This window comes from Lissotriton vulgaris, chromosome 1_1 (assembly GCF_964263255.1).
Source record: "Lissotriton vulgaris chromosome 1_1, aLisVul1.2, whole genome shotgun sequence".
In the NCBI taxonomy this organism is placed as follows: domain Eukaryota; kingdom Metazoa; phylum Chordata; class Amphibia; order Caudata; family Salamandridae; genus Lissotriton; species Lissotriton vulgaris.
Genome location: NC_141685.1, coordinates 1,671,194,974 through 1,671,217,354, shown reverse-complemented (window position 1 = coordinate 1,671,217,354; position 22,381 = coordinate 1,671,194,974). Strand labels below are relative to the sequence as shown.

The 22,381-nt window shown below is 47.5% G+C and overlaps 1 protein-coding gene across 1 annotated transcript in view; it reads left to right on the top strand.

Moving 5' to 3' along the window:
- LOC147751039 (uncharacterized) overlaps positions 1–22,381 on the top strand; it is a 195,847-nt gene that overhangs the window by 72,551 nt on the left and 100,915 nt on the right. The window contains exon 6 of the mRNA XM_086932138.1: positions 19,120–19,200. Coding sequence (XP_086788264.1) covers positions 19,120–19,200 — 81 coding nt within the window. The remainder of the gene's footprint in view (positions 1–19,119; positions 19,201–22,381) is intronic.

The following is a 22,381-nucleotide window of genomic DNA, read 5'->3' as shown; positions in this document are numbered from 1 at the left end:
TTCACCAATCTTAGTAAAATCAGAGTGCTACAGAGAAGTTGGTGTTGCTACAGGCATTCCCAGACTTGGAGGTGTGTCCAGTATGTTGGGGATCAATGTAAAGTGCGGTTAACAGGTCTCCCCAAGGAGAGGTTTTTCACCACGCTCATGGGGCACGGGTGACTGCTTACCAGCTGTTGTGGGTAATTTACCAGGCATTGCCAAGTTTGGGGGAAGCTCCGGGGGACTATGGAACACATTCTTTTAGGATTGGCGTGGCCATGGAGGCAGCTCAGCCGGGTTGGTACAGGGATAGGATTATGCAGTTGGGGTGCTGAGTGCTTTAGACGTTATTTGTGCATGGGGAACAGGGGAAGTTTATGAGTTCTGTCATTTTGGATGAATATCACATATGTTGTTTTTTTAGGTGCAGTTGCTGGGCCAGAGGCAAATGAATTGCTAATATGGATCGTAGAGCATTCATTTATTAAGTGGCCAGAAATGCACAAACTCCAGAAAGGACAAGTTGTTAATCTCGGGCTTGATGACCACCTCTTTAAAGTGGCTTGGTGTGGGAAAGCTGGTATGAGATGGCGGGAATTGTTACAGTGCTTGAATAAGTTAGTGAAGAGGCATGGATGTCGAGACATTATTGTTTTGCACCTGGGTGAAAATGATTTAGTGGTCTGCAAAGGTTTGATTTTTTTTTTTTTTGAAAACCTTTATTGTTACTTCAACCAGTTACAAATATGAGCCTACAACCACCAGGGCCGGCCGCTAAGCAGTTTCATCACAGCAAGTCAGTTAGGACACGACTCAGCAGCCCGGGAAGCGAAAGTACCACAAATTCGGTTAAAACTGGCTATTAAGCATACCATGCGAATGACAGGATTCTAAAGGCTCCATTTTACAATATAACAAAAAGAAGGATCAGGTGCCATACAATATCACAGAGTCGCATAAAGGGCGGGCAAAATAGTAGGAGTTCCACAGTTGGATCGATCTCATTTAGGACAGTGGCGCTAAGGCATACAATTCAGGATGAACAAGCATACAATCACAGTTCGCACCAGTTAAGCGCCCGCCCAATAATACTGAAATACCGTGAAAAGTATAGGCACAGATAAGAAAAATTCGATAATTGACAAAAGAGTGGACCCACTACGCTGACCCAAAAAAGGAAGAAAGGAAAGAAAAGGCAAAAGGAAAGATACGAAAGAGAAAAAAGGCCATAGAAACAATAAAGGCATACCCCAAAAAATTTTTGGGCAGGTAAAACAAGCAGAGTTAAGGTATGATACACTGGAATTTTTTAGGGGAATGGGGTTCATGGTCGCAGTACGGGATGGATCTATACGTGTTGCAGGTAAAAGAGGTTCTACAGAATACATTGAGACAGTGGTTCCGGGTTTGGGTGGGGGGGTCAGAAAAGTTGGAATTAGGCCTTTGCTGAGTGGCAGTGGGAACTTTCAGTTGCCATGGTTATACATCGAGATGATGGTTGTGAACATAGGGGAACCAGGACGGTGGGAGGGGGGATGTAATAAAAAGTTAACCTGAAGGAAGCAACAAATTAAAAGTTAAGATTTAGGATACTTACAGAGTTAGATGTTAATAGGTGTAGGTTAAAGTGTTGATGGATGTAAAGGTTAACAGTCCAATGCCAGGGTAGGAGTTACAGTTGCAGGATAACGATGTTTAGAGGGGAGGTGTTTTAAGGGTTGCGTTAGGGGGAAGTATGTGAAGGATTGTATAGTGAGGTGTCGATTTGTGAGCCAAAGGCCTAGGGTTTTTGGTTGATGTGATGTGCACCTGTCTTCAATAAAGTGGCCTTTTTCACACAAGAAGTGAGTATGTGGTCTGTACTGGCCCTTTTTGGCCCAACTTCCACCACTTGCATAGTCCCTCAGCGCTATCAGAGTCCACACATCCTCGTCAAGCACTCCACGGCCGATACCAATAGCTCATAATACAGCTGGACGCTGCTGTTGAATTGTTAACTGCATTGTCAGTGTTGGACTTATGATAATGTTTATCACTTATGGCTAGGCAGGCCAGATAATGTGTTGATTACTGTTTGATTGCCTACGGATTCTCTGCTAAGCTCTGGCACACATAAATCACCCGTGTGTTCTCTTTACAGCCATCTGTTCCTTCCTCTCCTGTTTTGCTGTGAGTCTTAGGCTGTCGTACGCTAGGAAAGGTTAATGGAGTCTTAGACAGTGTTTGTTAATGGTGGCTGGTAGGAGGAGATTGTCAGCACTGCTGATGTAGTGACACATCTTTCCTGCACGCTAGGGCTGTAAATGAGGCAGCGGTGCACTAGAGAGTCAGTTAAAATAGCACTTACACAGATAATGGGCAATTCTGATGGAAATCTTTCTTTTTTAGTCAATCACGTCCTCTCTGAGCATAAGGACTGAAAATTGATTCTCACCACTAAGTGTCTTTCTGTTCATGCCAGCCTCATTCACAAACCTTCTCCTTCCCATTCACAGAACATCCCTTCAGTCATAACAAGTCAAGTGCATGCAAGGAGGCGCGCACTTGCGTTGGCTGGAATGGAAATAAGTTCACAGAAGTAAAGTTCTAGGATGGTTATTATAGCGGCAGCTTAGGGGAAGAGGTTCGTCTGGGTTCGTTATTATGAAAAGGCCTCTGCAGTGTGATTCTAATCAGTGTTGTCCTTTTCTTGGGGCTGCTGGAGAGATTCTGAAATGCTTCTGAGATGCTACATTCCTCTGGTTCATAGTGTGCATAGTCAGGGTGACCAATTTGTTATGAAAACAATTTCTTTTCGCTTAATGTGCTTGAAAAGTGCCAGATGGAAAGTGCTTTTTTGCATGCATGCAGCAGATGTAGCAAGTTAGGGGTTAGTGCGCATTTCTTCCAAAGTGGGAGACATAGATGGAATTAAAGACCAAGCAACTAAGCACAGGTTGTCAGGCACAGCCCAAGACCATAGCCGGCATACTTAGTCCTTGTAGCTGTCCAAGCACTCAGAAGGGATCGGTAAATAGGCACTCTGCTGGTATGGTTTTTAGACGCCCACAGTCCAAGACCATGGCCGGCATGCTTAGTCCTTGTAGCAATCCCAGTACTCACAAGGGAACTGTAAATAGGCACTCTGCTGGTATGGTCTGTAGACGCCCACAGTCCAAGACCATGGCCGGCACGCTTAGTCATTGTAGCAATCCCACTACTCCCGTGGGAACGGTAAATAGGCACTCTGCTGGTATGGTCTTTAGACGCCCACAGTCCAAGACCATAGCTGGAACGCTAAGTCTTTGTAGCAATCCCAGTACTCCCGTGAGAACGGTAAATAGGCACTCTGCTGGTATGGTCTTTAGATGCCCACAGTCCAAGACCATAGCTGGCATGCTAAATCCTTGTAACAATCCCAGTACTCACAAGGGAACTGTAAATAGGCACTCTGCTGGTATGTTCTTTAGATGCCCACAGTCCATAACCATAGCCGGCATGCTTAGTACTTGTAGCGATACCAGCACTCACAAGGGAACTGTAAATAGGCACTCTGCTGGTATGGTCTTTAGACGCCCACAGTCCATAACCATAGCCGGCATGCTTAGTACTTGTAGCGATACCAGCACTCACGAGGGAACTGTAAATAGGCACTCTGCTGGTATGGTCTTTAGACGCCCACAGTCCAAGACCATAGCTGGAACGCTAAGTCTTTGTAGCAATCCCAGTACTCCCGTGAGAACGGTAAATAGGCACTCTGCTGGTATGGTCTTTAGATGCCCACAGTCCAAGACCATAGCTGGCATGCTAAATCCTTGTAACAATCCCAGTACTCACAAGGGAACTGTAAATAGGCACTCTGCTGGTATGTTCTTTAGATGCCCACAGTCCATAACCATAGCCGGCATGCTTAGTACTTGTAGCGATACCAGCACTCACGAGGGAACTGTAAATAGGCACTCTGCTGGCATGGTCTTTAGACGCCCACAGTCCAAGACCATAGCTGGAACGCTAAGTCTTTGTAGCAATCCCAGTACTCCCGTGAGAACGGTAAATAGGCACTCTGCTGGTATGGTCTTTAGATGCCCACAGTCCAAGACCATAGCTGGCATGCTAAATCCTTGTAACAATCCCAGTACTCACAAGGGAACTGTAAATAGACACTCTGCTGGTATGGTCTATAGACGCCCACAGTCCAAGACCATGCCTGGCACGCTTAGTACTTATAGCGATACCAGCACTCACAAGGGAACTGTAAATAGGCACTCTACTGGTATGGTCTATAGATGCCTAATATCAACAGTACAGTTTGCACGCTGGAATTCAGAATCGTATTGCTAAAACAAGAGTCAATAGCCTTCCAAATGAGCATTATCTCAAGCAAGTGTTCGCCAGGCAAGAGTGGGAAATAGGCCATCAAGCATTAGATGCTCTGGCAAGAATTACCAGAGCATTGCACATGCATATATTCAAGTATAGACCAAGTATGATATCAAAAAAACAAGATCCAAAAATAACCTTACAAAAATACTCTTAAATATCATTCACAAAAATATTGATCCACTGAAGGTAATAATGGAAAATCTACACCCAATGGAGCAACAGTTTTGTAAGTGATAATTAGGCCGCAAAATGTATATCAGAACATATTTTTGTCATCAGTACTCTAACATGCAATTAAGTAGTTGATTAAATACTGACGGGTCTTAGGAATACTGGGTAAGTAAGTATGCAGGTGCTGATCAGTGTTTGAAAAGCATTGGGTAGTAAGGCTCCACCAGCTTTTTCAAGGTGTAAAGAGAGCAGCCCAATGAACAGCCATGGGCATACTTGTAGGTCACAGCGGTGCAAGCAGCCGCAGCGCACTTCTCACCACAGCAGCAGGTCAGCTTCAGTCACACTTCTTAGCACCTGGGCATGGCCTTCCACAGTTGTCCTTTTAGGCACAGTGGCAGTTTCACCACAGTCACACTTCTTGACACAGGCCCGAGGTCGATTGCAGATCCATGTTTCTGGCCAGGAACCGCAGTACCGGGGAGACTGCCGCCCGCCACTACTAAGGGCTCAGTGACTGCTCTCCTCCGTCTTCCTTTTTCTGGCAGACCGCAACAGCATTGGGGTCTTATCGCTTCTGGCTCGCCCTGGATAGTCACACCTTTTTCAAAGTTGGCAGGCTCATTCTCGCTCTCAGAAGGCAGGCTTGCTTCTAGGAGTTTCAGGTCACATGAATAGCTTCTTTCAGCAAGGGAAAACTCCAGGTGATGTCCCCTCCCCTCTAGGAAGCTGACTGTCAGTCAGGCACCAGCTCTGATTGCACAGCAGACACCTGAATACTCTGCGGAGCATTCTCTTCCTGGGAACTGGAACAATTGAATCAGTGGCTCCCACTTTAATTCAATTAAAAGCTGAGAGAAAATGTGGATCCACTGTCTGCACTTTCAGAACGTGTTTGGGAGGGCTCGTCGTTCAAGTGCCCTTTCCAGGCTGTTGTCAAGCCGCAGCCTTTATGTAGAGTGATGCTCCTCACAGCAGGTTAGTCTCCTGCCTGGAATACCGACAATAGAGCCACACAGAGTTGTGGGTTTTCTACACCAAATGACCATGTCCTACACTGAACAGTAATTCTGTGAGAGACAAATGTTTGGTAAGGACCCCTTTCACCTTTAGCATCAGAGACTGCAGTACAACTCCTCACCGTCACCATCTGCCAAGTGGCAGTGCTACGGGAAGACTAATCAGCAGCTCTGCTCAGCAAATAGCAGTGTAACATTTCTTAAGGAGTCGTATCTCCTTTCTCCCCACCTGAGCACATGGGCCTCCTCCCTCAAACTTCAGGAATGTTAGCAATATTTATTTTCAGTTTTTATAAAGCGCATCACTCATGCCATTGGGATATCACGGTGCTAGCATCGATCCCTAGCATTTCTTGAGGCATACGGTAGTGCTGGCACCAGCATCATTACGTCCTACACAACCATGTTTTTAATTTTTTCGTGTACCCCAGATGATCTTTGATGACACGTAGGTCTAAAGGTAGTTTCTTCCACTCCACAGCTGCCTGGTATGAAAATGCAAAAACCACAGTTGATGGACAGAATGCAGAACAATGTCATACATTCACCCCAGTACAGAGATCTGGGCCTTAATCCATCGTTTTTTTGCACTCCACACCACCCCAGTTCAGACATGGCCATATGCAAATCAGTCTGACCCTGTGCCTCATGGGAACAGTCCAGCCCGAATTGCAATTTTCACCCCGAGTGTGCTGGGTATACTCAGACGTGAGTCCCAGGCTCTCCACACCACTGGAGTCAAGCTATCCAGGCTGATGAAGGCTGATAGCCAGAAACCGGTCCTTGGATGCTTGATTCCGGTCTGGGAAAGACATGGCTTGGTAGTTCGGACTGGACTGTTCCCATGAGGCACAGGGTCAGAGCTGATTTGCATATAGCCAGTGTCTAACCCAGGGTGGTGTGGAGTGCAAAAAAACGATGGATTTAGGCCCAGATCCTTGTACTGGGGTGAATGTAAGACATTGTTCTACATTCTGTCCATCAACTGTGTTGTTTGGTATGAAAATGAGCGGCCTCCTACCCTGACTTTCTTTACACTTCCACTCTCCGGAAAACAGCCTCACCTCCATCATATGCACATAAACAGGCCACAGGTATCCACGCGAGCACAACAGGCCTCCATTTCTCTGTCTCACTCATACTCACAATGCATGTACCATACAGACCACGTAGACAAACACACAACATATACTTGGGTGATTAGCACTAGGACGTGGGTTAGCACACACAAGTGGTACTTTACACAAGCAGGCCAGTAGGCTTCTACTTCAGTGATGCAGATAAAAGGTGTGGTTAAAACTATTGAGTCATAAACCACTGTACTATGCCACCATCGCGCTACATGCTAAACTCATTACACTGTCAATAAAACTAGACCCTGCTTGGTGCACACATATGTGTCACTGGACAGGTCCAGGACCTGACTCATTTCAAGGTACAGCCATGCACCACTGTACACACAATAGATTAGCTTGAGGCTTGGACCACATTGAAATCAAACAGGATTTATTGCATCTGGGTCCTCAGAGCAGGGGAACCCAACTGTACACCATGCAGGTGACATTCCTGATGCAACACACTTGCTATAAGTGACCCCGGGCGTTGTACTCCGCTCCCCCAGCAGAGTTTGCAGAGATTTACCAGCTCCGCGCTCTGCTGGGAACGCAAAGTTGGGCAAATGTCCGCCTCCGTGGCGGAGCGGAGTACGAGGCTAGCCCCATATTACATTTTTTTTTAAAAACACCTCTTACCTTGTCTTCTGCCTTCCCTCCTCCTCACCGCGGTGTCTCCTTTCTTCCGGCGTCCTCCTCCTCATCGCCCTGTAGGTATTACGATATGCGTGAACTGCGCAGTTCACAGAAGACGTAATACCTACAGGGACACGGGGAGGAGGATGCGGGAAGAAGGGAGACACCGCGGCAAGGAGCAGAGAAGGCAGAAGACAAGGTAGTTCCACAGAAGTTTTTTTTTTTTACTAAGTTGAACTACGCGGAGCTCCACTACGCATACTTCGCCCAGGGTTAGTTATAAGTGACCTGGTGTTTGGTGCAACATTTATCACCCCTGATGACTAAAGATACCCGGGGGAGGGGGGCGGGGGTTCATTATTAATCGGCTGTGACAAAATATTCCCAACTACCAATTTCCACACAAAATCCGCATGTCTCGGAAGTTACTGTGTATTTTTCTCCGGTGAATTTCAGCAGGTTCTGTCTGCTGAAACTGACCTGGGGAAAATTGTGAGGGTGATTGCCCATGAACTTTCCTTTGCATTACCTTGTACCTCTGATGTGCAGTGACAGGAAACACTGCACATTTTGGCATGCCGCATGCTACTCGTTATATGGGCCTTAGAATTACTGCTCAGATTGACTGAAGGAATATTGGCTGCTTAGCATCTCTTCATTTAAAAACTGAAACATAATGAGGTGCCTCTCGCCGGCACTGCACGAGCCACCATGTCATGTATGATACCTTAGCCAGACCTGGGTTTCTGGCAAACAGCATTTTTATAGGCTGTGCTCTTTTAACCTACGCTTATTGATGTAAAATAAAACCAACACGTCTGTGGCTAAAAGCCAGAGATGCCTTAAGTGTCACACATAAGATGGCACACTTGGTAGCTCCACATGTGGACGCATACATGCATTCCCTCGCTATGATGTTGAAACTTTTACTTGTGTTTATGTTTGCTTCTTAAAAGTTTTCTTTGCATTTTGATTGCATCAAATTTTGATTAAAATGCAGATCATGGGTAATCATTTAACTTATTTCTTTTTACTGTGCTCTTCTCGCGTGTTTTCTAAGCCATTTGTTTATATTTCAAAACAGAGAGAAAGGCCTAGATTTCCTAAGGGTTGCACTTGCCTTGCATAATTGTGCACTGTGCCTACATGCCTGTTTAATTGTAAAGAAATTGGTGCAGTGATTCTCATGGGTTTCCACCATGCGAGCCCCATGCAAAGCATTAGAAAACCCCATAAGTGTCCCATTCAAAGTCTTTATAATATGATGTGCGAGAGATGGGAAGCTCACTGAACTATACTGTGTTTAAACTATGCACCCCCTGGTTCGAATGATTTTTGTAAGGACCCACTTTCCTTTCCTCTGATGCAATATTGCCACTACATACAGGTAAACTCTGTTCCTGGAACAGAACATGCCTCTCTCGCTCAACCAGTTGCCAAGCTAGCAATTCAACATAATGCACCAGGGTCTCTTATTCTTATTTTACCTCTAAAATAGTTGGCATAAATGCTGCTGGTGGCATTGAATAAGCTACGCCTAACAGTGATTCAGTAGAATTTGGACGGCTTGTGGTGTCATCAGCATCTGGCTAATCACACTATAGAGCATCTTTCGATGCTTTCAGAGAGAAAAGCAGTGCTGTGTGACCAGGTATGGTTTGCAGACGCATCAGTCCACAAGCCCTGCTCGTGCTCCACAGCTCACTTCACAATATCCAGGGGTATATTTACAAATCGTACATGCAATGCAGGGCAGCAAGCAATGTCGCTGCATTATGTGACTGGAAGAGAGCCGAAACAGCGCCAGCACAAGCACCCTTGCATCATAGTGCAAGGGTGCTTGTGTTATGAGCAGGATTGTTTTTGGGCACAAAAACGATCCTTAGAGGCATTATTCTCTTTTGCTGTGTGGTGCAGAAGGCAGCATGCATAAAAAGAGGGAGTAACAAGGGGAAATAAAGATATTTCTGGTCTTCATCAGGGCCGTACTGGCCGTAGCGGGCACCGGACGTTTCCCTGGTAGGCCGCCAGGGTGGGGGCCAGTTTTGGGCACCTGGGAGGCCATTTTTCTTGGCCACCCAGGTATCGGCCCCCTGTATCAAAATCGGCCGAAGCAGCCTTAGCAAATAGCTCAGCCGCACCCCCTCCACTCTGCCCCCCCCACCCCCGGGGGCCGGCCGAGCAGTTTGCCGGGGCCGGTTTTAGTTCCAGTCCGGGCCTTGTCTTCATTCCTCGCTCGGCAGGCATAGCATCTGGATGCATTCCCAGGTTTACTAGCTTTAGTCCGTCTGGAAATGCACTACGATCCATGAATGAATGCATGGGAGCGCCCATGCTCCACCCATGGAGTGCCTCTTTGCTTGAAATGTAACGTAACACAGCGCAAGCCGCTGCATTGCACTATATTTCTTTACAAATTCATGCAAGGTGGTGCACATTGTCCCTTGTGTTGCTTTGTAAATATTATTGACCCTTTGCATTGTCATGCACTGCATTACGCGACACAAGGATAATACAAAGGCTTGATGAATCTGGTTCCCAGAAATGGAGGAGTTGACATCCACTTCCAAGAATGCTCGGCTTTCTGATCTGTGTCATGCTGTAGGCACAAAACAGTTTAGAAAAGGGGGTGGTGATGAACAGAGTGTCTGAGTTAAACAGACCACTCTTACCCAGTCCAAAGATCAGGGCTTGATCCATCACCGTTATTTATCTCACTGCCCCATCCCAGCTCAGAACCTGGCTATATGCAAATCAGTCTGTCCCTGGCCCAGTGCATCATGGGAACAGGGCAGACTAAACTACCAAGCCAATTCTTCACCAGAAAGGAGACAAGCTACCGGGGACCGGTTTCTGGCATTTCAGCCTTCTTCGGCCCGGCTTGCTTGAATCCTGATGGAGCAGTGAGAAAGGGACCCATGTCTGAGTATACCCTGCCACACCTATAGTGGCCAAAAACGGTTTAGAAAAGGGGGTGGTGATGAACAGAGTGTCTGAGTTAAACAGACCACTCTTACCCAGTCCAAAGATCAGGGCTTGATCCATCACCGTTATTTATCTCACTGCCCCATCCCAGCTCAGAACCTGGCTATATGCAAATCAGTCTGTCCCTGGCCCAGTGCATCATGGGAACAGGGCAGACTAAACTACCAAGCCAATTCTTCACCAGAAAGGAGACAAGCTACCGGGGACCGGTTTCTGGCATTTCAGCCTTCTTCGGCCCGGCTTGCTTGAATCCTGATGGAGCAGTGAGAAAGGGACCCATGTCTGAGTATACCCTGCCACACCTATAGTGGCCAAAAACGGTTTAGAAAAGGGGGTGGTGATGAACAGAGTGTCTGAGTTAAACAGACCACTCTTACCCAGTCCAAAGATCAGGGCTTGATCCATCACCGTTATTTATCTCACTGCCCCATCCCAGCTCAGAACCTGGCTATATGCAAATCAGTCTGTCCCTGGCCCAGTGCATCATGGGAACAGGGCAGACTAAACTACCAAGCCAATTCTTCACCAGAAAGGAGACAAGCTACCGGGGACCGGTTTCTGGCATTTCAGCCTTCTTCGGCCCGGCTTGCTTGAATCCTGATGGAGCAGTGAGAAAGGGACCCATGTCTGAGTATACCCTGCCACACCTATAGTGGCCAAAAACGGTTTAGAAAAGGGGGTGGTGATGAACAGAGTGTCTGAGTTAAACAGACCACTCTTACCCAGTCCAAAGATCAGGGCTTGATCCATCACCGTTATTTATCTCACTGCCCCATCCCAGCTCAGAACCTGGCTATATGCAAATCAGTCTGTCCCTGGCCCAGTGCATCATGGGAACAGGGCAGACTAAACTACCAAGCCAATTCTTCACCAGAAAGGAGACAAGCTACCGGGGACCGGTTTCTGGCATTTCAGCCTTCTTCGGCCCGGCTTGCTTGAATCCTGATGGAGCAGTGAGAAAGGGACCCATGTCTGAGTATACCCTGCCACACCTATAGTGGCCAAAAACGGTTTAGAAAAGGGGGTGGTGATGAACAGAGTGTCTGAGTTAAACAGACCACTCTTACCCAGTCCAAAGATCAGGGCTTGATCCATCACCGTTATTTATCTCACTGCCCCATCCCAGCTCAGAACCTGGCTATATGCAAATCAGTCTGTCCCTGGCCCAGTGCATCATGGGAACAGGGCAGACTAAACTACCAAGCCAATTCTTCACCAGAAAGGAGACAAGCTACCGGGGACCGGTTTCTGGCATTTCAGCCTTCTTCGGCCCGGCTTGCTTGAATCCTGATGGAGCAGTGAGTCCTAAAAAAAGAAGTGGGGGGACGCTGACATCACAACTGGGAGGGATGTCACGAAAGGTGGCTTGCACCATCAGACTCATTGCCACCCCTCGCTCACCCCTTATATGCGATTGCATCAGAGAAGCCCAGTGCGTGAGCAGCATTCTGAATGGGCTCCGATCTCGCCCCAGAGAGGCCAAAGAATGAATGTGTGACTCCATTTGAACCAGTTATCAAGCTCCCGGTAAAATAAGTGGGGGGACGCCGTCCACCCGCGTGGTACCCCTACTCGAGCCCTGGCACAAAAGAAGGCTCAATACTGAGCTTACAGCTTGCAAGAAAAATGATAACACTCAGCCTCAGCACAGTGACCCCTCTTTGCCTCTGCCCTGAGTGGTTCGCTCCCTTGTCTCTCTGACGAGACACGGTATTGTAGAAGCTGCGATCATTTGCATTGAACTGTGCCATTGTTTTTTAGCCGATATTTCATTGGGATTTGCCGCGCTTGCCTGTAGCATTCCTCCACTGTACTTTGCTTTCTGCGCGTTAGCCCCCGGCGCCCTGACCTGCTTCCCCCTCCATTTTGTCCCTGTTGTTGGTGTTGTTGTGCTTCCCGAGCCCGCCCCGCCTCCCAGCTGAGACGCCCTCCCACTTGGTATTTACGGCGCCCTCAGACCTCATAGCGCTGTGACCCCTCTTCGCCTCTGCCCTGAGTGGTTCGCTCCCTTGTCTCTCTGACGAGACACGGTATTGTAGAAGCTGCGATCATTTGCATTGAACTGTGCCATTGTTTTTTAGCCGATATTTCATTGGGATTTGCCGCGCTTGCCTGTAGCATTCCTCCACTGTACTTTGCTTTCTGCGCGCTAGCCCCCGGCGCCCTGACCTGCTCCCCCCTCCATTTTGTCCCTGTTGTTGGTGTTGTTGTGCTTCCCGAGCCCGCCCCGCCTCCCAGCTGAGACGCCCTCCCACTAGGTATTTACGGCGCCCTCAGACCTCATAGCGCTGTGACCCCTCTTCGCCTCTGCCCTGAGTGGTTCGCTCCCTTGTCTCTCTGACGAGACACGGTATTGTAGAAGCTGCGATCATTTGCATTGAACTGTGCCATTGTTTTTTAGCCGATATTTCATTGGGATTTGCCGCGCTTGCCTGTAGCATTCCTCCACTGTACTTTGCTTTCTGCGCGTTAGCCCCCGGCGCCCTGACCTGCTCCCCCCTCCATTTTGTCCCTGTTGTTGGTGTTGTTGTGCTTCCCGAGCCCGCCCGCCTCCCAGCTGAGACGCCCTCGCCCCTCCCCCCCCCACCTTCCATATATGACAGTTATTCCCGCGCGCAGCGTCCACGCGCAGCGACCGCGCCCAACCCGCGCTGAAGGTGCGCCAAAGGTAAGCCCGTCTACGCCCGTCCGCGCCTGGACCGCGCCCAGCGCCAGACCCCCTGCCCCTCGCGCTGCCCAGCCCTCCCGCATTACCTACGATGCCGCCACCCTCCTAGCCCTTAACCCCGGTCGTGCCCCCAACTGCGTCCAAGCCGCTCCTGGACACACTCATGGACCTTTCTCCTGCTACTCCTGCAAATTCAACGGCACCAACTGCATCTCCGCTACGACCACTCCACAGATTCCCACCTACAATGCATCCTTCTCAACACCCGCTCGGTCCACAGACACGCCATTGACCTATAGAACCTACTAGACACCATCTCTCCAGACGTCGCCTTCCTAACTGAAACATGGGTGAACGCTTCCTCCACCCCAGACATCACCATTGCCATCCCTGAAGACTATAAGATCACACGCAAGGACCGTACCGGCCACACAGGAGGAGGAATCGCTATCGTCCATAAGAAATCAATCCGCATCTCAACCAGCTCTGACGCCAACCTCGCCAACTCCGAACACCTTCACTTCCAGATCCACATCGACCCCAAGACCACACTCAGAGGCACCCTCCTCTACAGACCTCCAGGACCCCGCGCTAAATTCAGTGAAGACATCACGGACTTCATCACTCCACACGCGCTCCCCTCCAAAGAATACATCCTTCTGCGAGACCTCAACTTTCACCTTGAAAAGTTCAACGACCGCAACACCACCACCCTCTTGGACAACCTCGCCAACCTCGGACTTAAACAAGTAGTCACTTCACCCACCCACATCGCAGGTCACACACTCGACCCCATCTTCACCTCCAGCAATCATGTCTCCTTCAGCCACACTATGGATCTCCTCTGGACTGACCACAGCTGCGTTCACTTCACCTACAACAAGCCAAAACCCACCAACCAGCTCCAACCAACTCTGCAAAGAAACTGGAACAAAATCACCACCGACCAGATCTCCGCATCGCTCCTTCTAAACACCCCACCCCATTCTTCTAACCCAAACCAAGCCGCCGCCAACCTCACCCTATGGCTATCCAACACCGCCGACACCTTAGCACCACTGAAAAAACGTCAAAGCAAACCTGGCAGCAAGAAAGCTTCATGGTTCAACGATGATCTTAAGAAGTCCAAGAAACTCTGCCGCTCCCTTGAAAAGGCCTGGAAAAAAGACCCAACCACTAGCACCAAGGACGCCTTCAAAAACGCCTCCCGCACTCACCACCAACTAATCCGAAAGGCCAAGAAAACAGCACTCAAGGATCGACTTGACAACAACGCCCACAACAGCAAGGAACTCTTTAACATCGTCAAGGAATTTTCCAACCCCTCGGCCAACTCCAACGACATCACCCCCTCTCAAGCCCTCTGCGACTCCCTAGCCTCATTCTTCCACAACAAGATTGCAGACATCCACAACAGCTTCGACAACCAACCCGGAGACCAACCCACCCAACCATTTGCTGAACATTCTCCCCCCGTGAACACCCTTAACGACTGGAACCCAATCTCCACTGAGGACACCATCTGCCTGATGAACTCCATCCACTCAGGATCCCCCACAGACCCATGTCCTCACCACATCTTCAACAAAGCAGACTCCATCATAGCACCGCACCTCCGAGACGTCATCAACTGCTCCTTCAACTCCGCCACCTTCCCGGAAAGCTGGAAACACGCTGAACTCACCGCCCTTCTGAAAAAACCCACAGCGGACCCCACCGAACTCAAAAATTACCGCCCCATTTCGCTCCTTCCATTCCCGGCCAAAGTCATCGAGAAAGTTGTCAACAACCAGCTCGCCGCTTTCCTCGAAGCCAACAAATCCCTCGACTCCTCACAATTAGGCATGAGCGGATTTTGCGGATTGGCAATCCGCGAATTTGCGGATTTGCGAACTCGCAATCCGCAAAATCCGCGAATTCCCGCGAATTTGCGGATTTTTTTTTTTTTTTGTGTTCGCCCGTGTTTCTGCCAGTTCGCGAGGGTTTTTACAATTTCGCAATTTGCGAACTTACCTGTCGGGTCGCAAGTTTTGCGAACTTGTTGTTTCTACGTGTCCAACCTGTTTGGGACACTCTTCTTCATCACTGCCACTCTCTGTCACCACTGCCACTCTCTGACTACTCATGCCACCCTCTGGCCCACCCATGCCACCCTCTGTTTCATCACCACACCCTCTGGTTGTCCAGTGTACATTATTTTCGGCAAAGCAAAGCACACCTTCCCTGCCTCAAGTGACCTGAATTAATTTGGGGCTGATTAATGTGTCACAGAATATTTTTTTAGCTGGCACCTGCTTCCTTAGTGCGCCCTGATTAGTGATCTTTTGCACTTGCTAAGTGCTTTCATTGTTGCAAAATTAGTTACAACACCTGCCCTGCCCCAACTGACAATAATGAATTAGGGGCTGATTAATGGATTTTAACTTCCAGCCTGGCTCCTGCTTGTCTCCCTTAGCTGTAATTCATGACCTTTGTGGCATATGTGTAACTATTCTGAGGTTCAGAGCAGGGTCACATAATAGTTTCAACTGCCAACTGAACTCTGGAGGGGCCCCTCAGGAAGCACTACAGGAAATGGCTACTAATGATGTGCCTGAACTTTTGAACCTGGTAAGTAGTTACTTTCAGTTTTGCTTAGAACGTATTTCTGCAATTTCGCACTTATTCGCGGGGCGCGAACTCACGCGAACAGTGCGAGCAGTGCGAGCAAAATCCGCTGCTCGCGGATTTGCGGATTTTGCAGGAAATTCGCAAATCTCGCGGATTGCGGATTTCCCGAAAATCCGCAAAATCCGCGAGCGGAACGGATTTTCCGCCCATGCCTACTCACAATCTGGCTTCCGAGCAAAACACAGCACTGAGACCGCCCTCATCGCAGCAACAGACGACATTCGAACTCTACTGGACAATGGAGACACAGTCGCCCTCATCCTCCTCGACCTCTCTGCAGCCTTTGACACGGTCTGCCACAGCACCCTCTTACAACGCCTCAAAAACATCGGAATACAAGGAAAAGCACTTGAATGGATCACCTCGTTCCTCACCGGAAGAACCCAGAGAGTCCGCCTCCCACCATTCAAGTCCGAGGCCACTGAAGTCATCTGTGGCGTACCACAAGGATCTTCACTCAGCCCCACCCTTTTCAACGTATACATGAGCCCCCTCGCGGCCATCGCCCGTCAACACAACCTCAACATCATCTCTTACGCAGATGACACTCAACTAATCCTCTCTCTCACCAATGACCCCAGCACCGCCAAAACTAACCTACACGAAGGAATGAAAGAAGTTGCCGAATGGATGAAACAAAGCCGTCTGAAACTGAACTCAGACAAAACAGAAGTCCTCATCTTAGGTACATCGCCCTCTGCATGGGACGACTCTTGGTGGCCGGAAGCCCTTGGAAAAGCACCCATCCCGACAGACCACGCACGGAACCTAGGCTTCATCCTGGATTCTTCACTCTCAATGAACAGACAAGTCAGCGCCATATCCTCATCCTGCTTCAACATTCTTCGCATGCTCAGAAAAACATTTCGCTGGATCCCCACCGAAACAAGGAAAACAGTCACCCATGCTCTAGTCACGAGCCGACTGGACTACGGAAACACCCTCTACGCAGGTACTACCGCTAAACTCCAGAAGAAACTCCAACGAATCCAAAACGCCTCAGCCAGGATCATATTAGACATCCCGCGCAACGAACACATCTCTGGTCACCTGAAAGACCTCCACTGGCTACCCGTCAATAAGAGAATCACTTTCCGACTGCTAACCCACGCACACAAATCACTCTACGGCATCGGACCAGAATGCCTCAACTCACGACTGTCCTTCTACACCCCCCCCCGCCAACTACGTTCTTCCAGCCAAGCCCTCGCCACTGTACCTCGCATCAACAAGACCACCATGGGAGGCAGATGCTTCTCATACCTGGCTGCTAAAACATGGAACTCACTCCCCGCTCACCTTCGCCTCACCCAGAACCACCTAGCATTCAGAAAGCAACTTAAAACGTGGATATTTGACAAGTAATCCCCCTCCCCTTTCTAAGCGCCTTGAGACCCTCTGGGTAGGTAGTGCGCTATATAAATTCTATGACTTGACTTGACTTGACACACAATGTAATGCAAAGAGGAAACAATACGGCCCCATAGTGATTAGTAAACACCACCTAGGAGTATCTGGCTAATAAAGGAGCCGGGAGGATCCCTTATATGTATCAGCGACATGGGATGCCTTGAAGAGGTTGAAAAACATTGTAAGTCAAAGTAAAAAAATGAGAAACATTGAGACAACTTTGATTGACTTTTCTAAAGCAAGCAAGTGAGAAAGAAGCAACACGTTCAGCATGTATGATAATTGTAATTGATGAACATGCAGGAATTACCAGGTGCTCCGGGGAGCCTAGCCTGGTTGCAGAAGTGCAAATACGTAGAGGTGTTGCCCATAGGAATATCTTCTATGGCACAGTGTAGTGTTAGAAAGTTCCTACACTTGTCCTCGTCCAAGCTTTGCTCATCACGCAGGACTACACTACGAGTCCTCACCATTGGGGACAGTTCTTGACAGGCATTGGTCCATACCGTCCTCACTAGTGTAGATGAGGAGCCCATGGTCCTGATGAAATGCCAAGATCCCTTGGACGATAACAAGGCATGATACATGTTGATCCCCACACCTTACACATAATCTAGAGCTCGCGAGGGTATAATCCCCCCTCTCCAGCCACTACTTTATAGTCCTTTGTTTTTAGTTTAGCAAAGGATCCCAGCTAATAACATTATTTTGTGGTACTCTGACAGCTATTTTTAACCCACACTCACCCCCTCCCACTTTCTACTCTTGACACATACGCCCCACCACTAACTCACATCAGCAAAAAGAGAAGACCTCCGGCAAAGAGCCCCCTTGTGGTGCCCGTTGGGCACTGCAGCGCTGGCCCAACAAGGAGCTGCCCGATGATGAAGCTTGACACCCCTTGAGGAGTGTGAGGGCCCAAGCTACTCCATGATCACCATCTGTTCCGTTTTGTACACCTTGCCTCCTCCCCTTCCTTCCATCCCCTCCGCCCCGACCTAGTCCTTTTAGGAACTGCATACTCGTCCTTTTACTACTATTACGTGGGGTCTGTATGCTGGACCTTCCAAGCCCCAGTCCCTTTCTGTGTTCATAATATTATCATGCCAGGAATAGGAATCTCTCTGGTCCCATGACAATACAGCACTGTAGACTGGTTAATATCTAACTGTGATATCATGGGAGTTTCATTTCTTGTGCTAATGACATCATCATGGTAGCTAGTATTTATTCACTGGGGATATATCTTTACATGAAGGGATGGAATTTGTACATGGTAATAACGGGTCATGCCTAGAATGATGAATCTTTCCCCATATTATTGTGGAATCCTGAGCTGATTGTTCTTTTGTGCCCTGTCAACATGAAGAAGCAATTGCATGTTCTGAAAGAAACAAGAATAATATGACACACCCTGACGCACACAGCTTTATTCCATAAAAGTCTATCTGAGTAATGCTTCATACATAAAAAAAAGCACAATGTTTTGTCTGCGGAATGTACAACAGACCCTATCCGAACCAATTAAGAGAAACAGAGAAATGTTCTATGGCACACCGACCCATATACATAAATCATCACAAAGATCCCCCTAAATCAATCTAATTTTACTTTTTTACATATGCATTTATAATTTGAAACTTACCACTGACCAAGTTCTCTGGTACCCACACACGACCAAGCACAAATGAGCAACAACAACAAAAGCAAATGATTATTCTAGTTGGATTGATGTATTTGCCAGATCCTCAGGTAAAGGTACCCAGGAACTGAAATGACCACTCATAGCATAGTAGAGGTGATTAGCCGTACAAAAAGTGTGAATAACATAACACAAAATCAACCAAAGATTAGTTGTAAACCTTGGATGATCATGACTTCAGCTTGTTAGGGGTCAGGACTTGAGCAAACTAAAACTTCATTGATCTCCACATCATGCTTTTGATCACTTTCATTGAAAACATTCAGTAGAAAATCAATGAAAAACACACTTGGCACATTCTGTTGGGCAACAGAGCTAATACAGAGACATTCACATCGTAGATACTTGAAGGAACAAGATATGGCTCACATTAATACACACATTATTTCTTTCATGTTTCAGGGCACTGCAGGGCTTGACGGAAAGAATGGATTGAAAGGTGCCAAAGGTGACAGAGGTCTCCAAGGTCAAAAGGGGGAACCGGTGAGTAGTGCATGTGAACTCAAACGCAGACGTGGCTCCAACATAGATGTTTGCAAAAAGAATGCACTTTTGAAAGTAAAATGTTGGTAACATTTTAAAATGAAATGTATCACCCCTCCTAGATGTTGGGGCTGCTGTAAATTCCAGGGGACAGATTTACAAGCCCCCCTGCGCCACCAGTACGTCACTTTTCGTGAAGTACTGGTGGCACAGGGGGCTCCTCCATATTTACAAGGAGAGGAAAAGCCACCCTGCGTGACTTTTCCTCTCCTTGTAAATATGGCCCCTTCACAAGCAGCACTGTGCGTGGAAGGGGCGTTCCATGGGTGTTGCTGTGGGTGTTCCTACGCAACACCCATGGAACCAGACACATCTCCAGATTTACGAGAAATCGTAAATCTGGAGATGTGTGTGAATGCTATGCCAACCTAGATGTGGCATAGGGAGGCGCAACGAGGAGAAATGTTTTCATTTCTCCTCGTTTTTTCCTCTTTCAAAGAGTATTGCATTCTACAGCACGCATTGAGAGAGGAAAAAGCCTCTTGTGATTGTTTTTGTGCAGGAAGGTGGCACTTCCTGTACAAAAACAATCTCCCCACGATGCAGGTACCCTTGCACCATGGTGCAAGGGTGCCTGCGCCGGCTCATGGCTGCAGTTTGTGCGCCAGCGCAGGGGAAGCTCAGAGATGCGACATATTCTTGTAAATATGTCGTATCTCTGTGCTTTCCAAACTAACGCAGCACGGCGCAGCGCCATGCTGCGTTACTTTGATGTAAATCTGCCCCCTGGTCTTCAATTTGGATCACCATTCAAGCAACCATCATTCAAGCTGAGCTGGAAGCACTACTGTAGAAATCCTTTGGTCCGTGTTTTCCCCGGAATAGTTCAATACTCCACATAATGAACGAGAGTTGGAACTTGACACCACAGATGGCAGGAATAGAAAATAACATATAATTTTCTTTGATTTAATGTGCCTTGCAGAGCTATTGAATTGCACTTGGAATATCTCTTGAAACATGCACAACATATAGAGAGTTTCAGATTTTTTGGGAGAAAGTAAATCCTAATTAAAATTTAAATTATAGTTCTGGTAGTAAGAAAAGAGTTGCAGAATTCGCAAACAATTCTTCCAAATGTTGCAGATTTTACAGATTTCGCCATAGATTGTTTCAAATCAGGCATGTAATATCTTCCAAAGTTCCACAGTTTCATATATATCCTACAGATATATCCCACAGAGTTACGTTTTTGACAAATTTCCATCAGATCGCTTAACTTCCATATTATTGGCGAAGTCAGCCTGCCATCAGCTGCAAGAGATGGTCTAATTAAATAACGTACATCATCCTATTCAAGCTGGTTTTGATCCCGGCAGTAGTACAGAGTTAGTAGAGCGGCAGTCATGGATGCCTTGCATATTCAGTCTAGGGATTACATCGCAAGATGCTGGTATTATGGGACCTCTTTGTTGCATTCGGCACTGCTGATCAGCAGCTTTTGTTAACTCTAATGAGTGATGCTGGTATTTAGGCAAACGTCATAATGTGGTTTCAAGACTTTTTAGTTAAATGGTCCTAGCAACTTCTATTGTCCTTTTCCTCCTTTTCCACTCGTTTTCCTCACTGTGGGCCCAATACACACCTCTGTGCTGTTTAATTTCTATGTCTGTCCTTTGAAACGCCTTTTCAGTTGTTTTATGTGTAAGCCGACTACTCCCAAATGCTAATAGACGTAGGAAAACATCTAGGACCTACCAGCAACAACTATCAGGGTTGTTTGCTAGTTATTGCTTCTTGTGTGTTTCACAACCATTTTAAACTTTTTTTTTAAATATGTCTTTAATGCAATTAGTAAAAAACTTAAGACCTTATAAGGCAATACTAAGGCAAGGCATAATAAGGCATTACAGATGACACAGGTATCCATGTCCACATCTGGTTCCCTATGCCAGAGAAGGAGATGACGGCAGTAGCTGTCCAACTGCATGTTATCATTGTACAACTGCGACTCAACAAAAACTATTACATTTAAAACTTAATGGAGGAAAAACCACAATCCTTCCATGTAATGATTCACCTTTGAGGTCGCGGTAGTTTTGGCCCAGCCCAATGGGGCCACCTCTGCTCCCTGTCTTCACTGTGCAAACTCTAGGTGTAAAATTCAGGGTCAGAGTATCCTCTTCTGCACAACCTCAATCACAAATGCTCAATCACAATATCCTGTTTTTATCACTTGCAAGTCCTGAAGTGCGCCCTCCTCCTTAGTGCAGTGCTTCATATGAGGGTCTTTAAAAGGCCCTCTTAGTAAACTATAGTTAATACAAGATTGCTAGAGTCAGATTCTTAGTAAAAATTATAAAAATGTCCAAACTGGCTCTATTAAGGCTTCTGGATGGGTTTGGGGGCATGAGGGGCTACTGAACGCTGGTCGCTAAACGATACATTGCAAGACACTGGAAGTGGCAGCAGGCACCAAGTCTAGCACTGTGGAGACCTGGTATACACAGGTGTGCCAAACAGGAGGAGCCGACCTATGTTGCCAGAGGCTGTCCTCAGAAAACTTATTAGATAAGTGGTAAATGGTGGTACAATTATGGTTTGTGTTAGAAATGGGGGTTTCTAGTTGGCAATGGCTTGCACCTTTGTCCAAATAGGGACCCTTCTTCCGAGTCAGGGTAAGGGGGATATAATTCTAAAATAGCTCCTGCTCACCCCCTTGGTAGCTCAGCATGAGCAGACAGGCTTATCTCAGAGGCAGTGTGTAAAGCATTTGTGAACACTTACAGTAATACAGTGAAAACATTACAAATGGACACTAGACCAGTTTATAAACATCCACAATACAGTAATCAAAATATGACTTTGGCGATGCATCGGAAACAGGTGCGGATGCGTCGAGCTTCTTGTTGTTGCATTACTTTTCCAGTTCCCAATAGCAGGATCAACCTCCAGAGGCCCAGAACAGCAAAATGCACCTCTGGGAAGGTCAGAACTTCCAGGGCAGCTGAGGGTGAAGTCTTTGAGTCCCTGAGACTTCAGAACAGGAGGCAAGCTCTACTTCAAGCCCTTGGAGATTTTCCTCAAGCATGGGACACAGCACACAGCAAAGTCCTTGTCCTTTCCTTGGCAGAAACAGCCACTGCAGGACAACCCCAGACAGCACACAGAAAAGCGGCAG